The 4,167-nt window shown below is 40.3% G+C and overlaps 1 protein-coding gene across 1 annotated transcript in view; it reads right to left on the bottom strand.

Annotated features, from left to right (window-relative positions):
* The window catches only part of LOC117168429 (annexin B9-like), a 24,310-nt gene that overhangs the window by 5,835 nt on the left and 14,308 nt on the right, over positions 1 to 4,167 (bottom strand). The window contains exons 2-4 of the mRNA XM_033354074.1: positions 1,317 to 1,493; positions 937 to 1,141; positions 705 to 857 (exon numbers count right to left, since the gene is read on the bottom strand). Coding sequence (XP_033209965.1) covers positions 705 to 857; positions 937 to 1,141; positions 1,317 to 1,493 — 535 coding nt within the window. The remainder of the gene's footprint in view (positions 1 to 704; positions 858 to 936; positions 1,142 to 1,316; positions 1,494 to 4,167) is intronic.

The following is a 4,167-nucleotide window of genomic DNA, read 5'->3' as shown; positions in this document are numbered from 1 at the left end:
TCCCTGCGTGTCAACAATATGCTAGAACACTTGCGGGAAAAATGCAGAAGGCGGTTGTCCTTTGGTCGCTCCGTGTTCTTAGGGTGCACGAGGCTTTTGCTGTATCGTCGTATTGATTCCTTTAGACTGTAACCACCTATCTCACGGTTGTGAGACGTGGTTGTGGCTGAAATTTTACCGCGATTTCGCTGGAAGCGGGTGCCATTTCTCAGATTAGCACCCGCTCCCGGCGAAATCCTGCGGTTGTGCTTATGACAAATTTTTAATTATATATATATAATTAATACAACATTTAGTAATTTATATTTCACATTTCACATTTATTCGGAAAGAAATCAGAAACATTCGGAATGAACATAAACAGTGGGGCACAGGTGAATATTCAGAAAGCATCGGAATAATAATCGGATAATCGGAAAGAAAGTTCCCATACAATTCGGGAAGGATCGGAACGGAACCTCTTTCCGTTTCTTCCGCTAGGCGATACCCAAGCTGAAAATATACAGTAAACTGCTGTCATAACTATTCGAACGATCACCTACTTGAAAGTTCATCTATTCTATATGCCATGTGCACGCTTATTCTAAATTTCACATTAAAATACAGTTTCTCAGTCATGTTTCATTCTTTTGTTGATTGACGACCTTTCATTATGTCAAGAAATAAAATAAAATATCCAAAATTTCTGGTTAGTACTAATGTACCTGCTTGAAGAAGTTGTCTGGCATCTTCTCGAGCGGCTTCAGAATTCACAAAAAAGGATTCGTCTCGATTGGCAGAGCACAAAGAATACATTAAACGCTTGAAACTTCCTGAAGTATCGTCTATTATATCATCTTCCAGTGGCTTTCCGTACACTAAAAGAATTGAAAAAACATATTTTAAAATAGTACTATTATAAAATAGACAATAGCGAATATTCCAATTTAGACTTACTGGATTGGTAAGCTTGTTTAATTACACGAATCTCGTGATTTGAGAGGGTACAAAGAACTTCAATGAGTACATTTTCGTCAGTGCCTATGCCTGACATGGCGTCGTGCAGTTCTTTTGCGTAATATTGAGGCAAGGGGGTCATCATAGCAAGAACGAGGTCCTCGAAATTCCCGGAGAGCTCAGACTTCAAGTCCTTGATAAGATTCTGTTACAACAAAAGAAAAATATTGAGTTAAATATTCATATTAACCGATTTTATGAATCAGGTTTGTTAACTCTAGATGCTAGAAATATGTATAACGAAAATTATCTTTCGATTTCGAACAGTTGAAATTTATATTAATGATTTAAATGAATCTTTCAATGAACATTCTAATAACCTTTCCATAAAGAGTTTTGAATTGCAGTTCAATCTGCTGGCGTTGCATGTTACTGCGATTAGCAAGAACATTTATAATTGCTTTTTCATCCGTTCCAAATCCTTTCATAGCCTTTCGTAGAGTTTCTGCATCTGCTCGAGGATCAAAGTCCTCCTGCGGAACAACAGTAGGTGAAACCTGCAATAAAATGAAAAGGGGTGATAAGAATGGTGACACTAAAAGAGTGTATCTGACTACAAATTGGATGCTACATCGGGTGCCAATCTGGATAATTGCACCCGCTCCCAGCGAAATCGTGGTAAAATTTCACCCACAACCACGTCTCACGAACGTGAGATAGGTGGTTACAGTCTGTAAAGGAATCAATACGACGATCCAGCAAAAACCTCGTGCACCGTAAGAACACGGAGCGACCCAAAGACTACCGCCTTCTGCATTTTTCCCGCAAGTGTTTTAGCATATTGTTGACACGCAGGGATGCTTTTTAGGCCATTAGCAAGTGAAAGCTTGGTACCTCCATGAGCGCCGATGATAAGGACGATTAGTTTAACAGAATATTCCGGGTACAATCGTTTTAACTCCCTTATAAGGTCTCGATACCTCTGTTTCTTTTCATTCTCCTTGGCTATGATGTTTTTGTCAGCTGGTGCCGAAAATTCGATAACGAACATGGTTCGCTTCTCGAAGTCAAGAAGGACCATGTCAGGCCTCGAGTTAGCAACAGAAACAATTGTCGAGAATATAAAGTTCCAGTATATGCGGCACTTCCCATTCTCGATAATTGACTCGATTTCCCTAGGAGCATTTAGAGGAGCGATATTAATGTTAATGCCGTAAAAGTGACAGAGATGGTAATAAAGCACTCTTAGTGCCGCATTGTGCCTTTGAATGTAGGTCTTTCCCACGTGAGTTGGACGGGATAGTATGTGAGCTAAATTCTCGGGGTGTGCATGGCATGCCCTGTAGCTATCATCAGGGATGTCTTGACTCAAAATGTGGCGACGCTATGTTAAGGTGGAAATGACACCGTTTTGGCATGCCAAAATAAAACCCTCCATACCAGACTTCAATCCGGGCGATTTAAGGAAAGCAAACGTTAGCTCACAAGACATTGACTGATCCTTCACATTTCTGTGGAAGATACCGTGCATCCTCTTATCGAGGAGCTGTTCACGAAAGTTTTTCTCTTGTGCTTTCTTAATCCGGGCTTTCAGAAGTGAGTACTCGAGATAGATAAGATTTGATGCACTTTGCTCACCCCTAATACTGAAGTTAAGTTCGAGCGTTTCAGCAGCCTCCTCCGCTGCTTTCTACAGAAACGCTCCTTTGCCCACTTCTTCGTGATTCCTGACCATTTTAAGAAGAGGATCTCTTCCATTTGCAACTCTATGTGCTGTACCCAGAATAATCCTGTTGTGAAGACATTCAAGACTCAATTTTCCGCGACCACCTTGACGGCGTGAGATGTACAGTCGCGGAACGGAAGACTTAAGATGCATGCTTTTGTTCATGTGCATAACCTTTCTTGTCCCGATATCAAGGGATTTGAGCTCGTTCTTCGTCCATAGAACTACTCCAAATGAATAGAGTACTACTGGGACGGCAAGCATGTTTGTTGCAGATACTTTGTTCCTCGCCGACAGTTCGGAAGACCAAATCTGCCGGATGAGACGTTTGTATCTGCTTCGGAGAGTATCTTTTATAGATGTCACATCCTGAATGCTGCTCTGTGGGCTCATGGTGTCGCCCTGAAAGACACCTGGCTGAAAGGTGACCTTGTTAGTTGTAACACGATTTTTTCCAGATGAGATAGTAAATCTGGTTTTCTAAAGCGGCATCAATCTCTCTATGCACCTAACTATTTGCGGATGAACCTTTAAGATTTCCAAAAGACTAATGATAAGTTTGTGGGAGATCGAATCAAAAGCTTTCCGATAATCAATCCAGGCCATCGATAGGTCACGCTGGTAGAATTCTGCATCTTTGCAGACACATCTATCGATGAGCAGGTTCTTCCGACATCCCGCTACGCCTTTCTTTAAGCCGCGTTGTTCATACATTGCTTGCCACACAGGTTCAATTGCCCGAACAATCCTATCATTTAGGATAGCTGTGAATATCTTATACAGTGTGTTCAGACAAGTGTTGGCCTGTATTTCTTCGGGTCAGCGAAGTTACCTATTTTCGGCAGGAGTATAAGGCGCCCTTCCAACAACCACTCCGGAATCGGCTCTTCCGACTTTAAATATGAGGTGAAAATACGGGCCAAATGCTGATGGGTAGAAGGAAACTTCTTCCACCAGAAGGTTTTGATACAATCTGGTCCTTAGTCCGGGAGCTGGGTATGTTCCCGTATGCATTCAAGAGGCAAAAGGTAAAAACTAGTTAATCTTATATATTTTGACCCGCTGAATCCAATGGTACCGGTTAATTTTACGAGAAGTGGATAGGTTTTGTTTAAAACGCAATTGTTCAAACAAATAGGAAAAAAAGGTTTTTCTTTATGGGACAAATTTTTTTTAGTAAATATGGACAATTCTAAGCATAAAAGTTCTCTTGCAACTTTTTTGTTAAATGCATATTTACAAAGTTATAAATTTTCAAAGCTCAAAATTTGACGTTTTTTGCAAACTTTGAGTATCGATTATTCTTGACGTATTGAATATTTTTCGAAAATTGAAGAAGCAACTTGTTCTTTGAAAGCTCCTCTACCTATTCATTGTACGTGACATTGGAAATATTTATCTTCACTTTTCCGAATTTGACAAGTCGGTGTAAAGCTTGTACTCGAACTACTTCGTGTTGCTGTTTAGAAGCCAAAATAAAATGTTGCTCATTTTGTTTGTGTCAA

Source organism: Belonocnema kinseyi, chromosome 2 (genome assembly GCF_010883055.1).
Source record: "Belonocnema kinseyi isolate 2016_QV_RU_SX_M_011 chromosome 2, B_treatae_v1, whole genome shotgun sequence".
Taxonomy (NCBI): Eukaryota; Metazoa; Arthropoda; class Insecta; order Hymenoptera; family Cynipidae; genus Belonocnema; species Belonocnema kinseyi.
The sequence above is the reverse complement of the archived record's forward strand: the minus strand, read 5'-3'. Positions and strand labels throughout refer to the sequence as shown.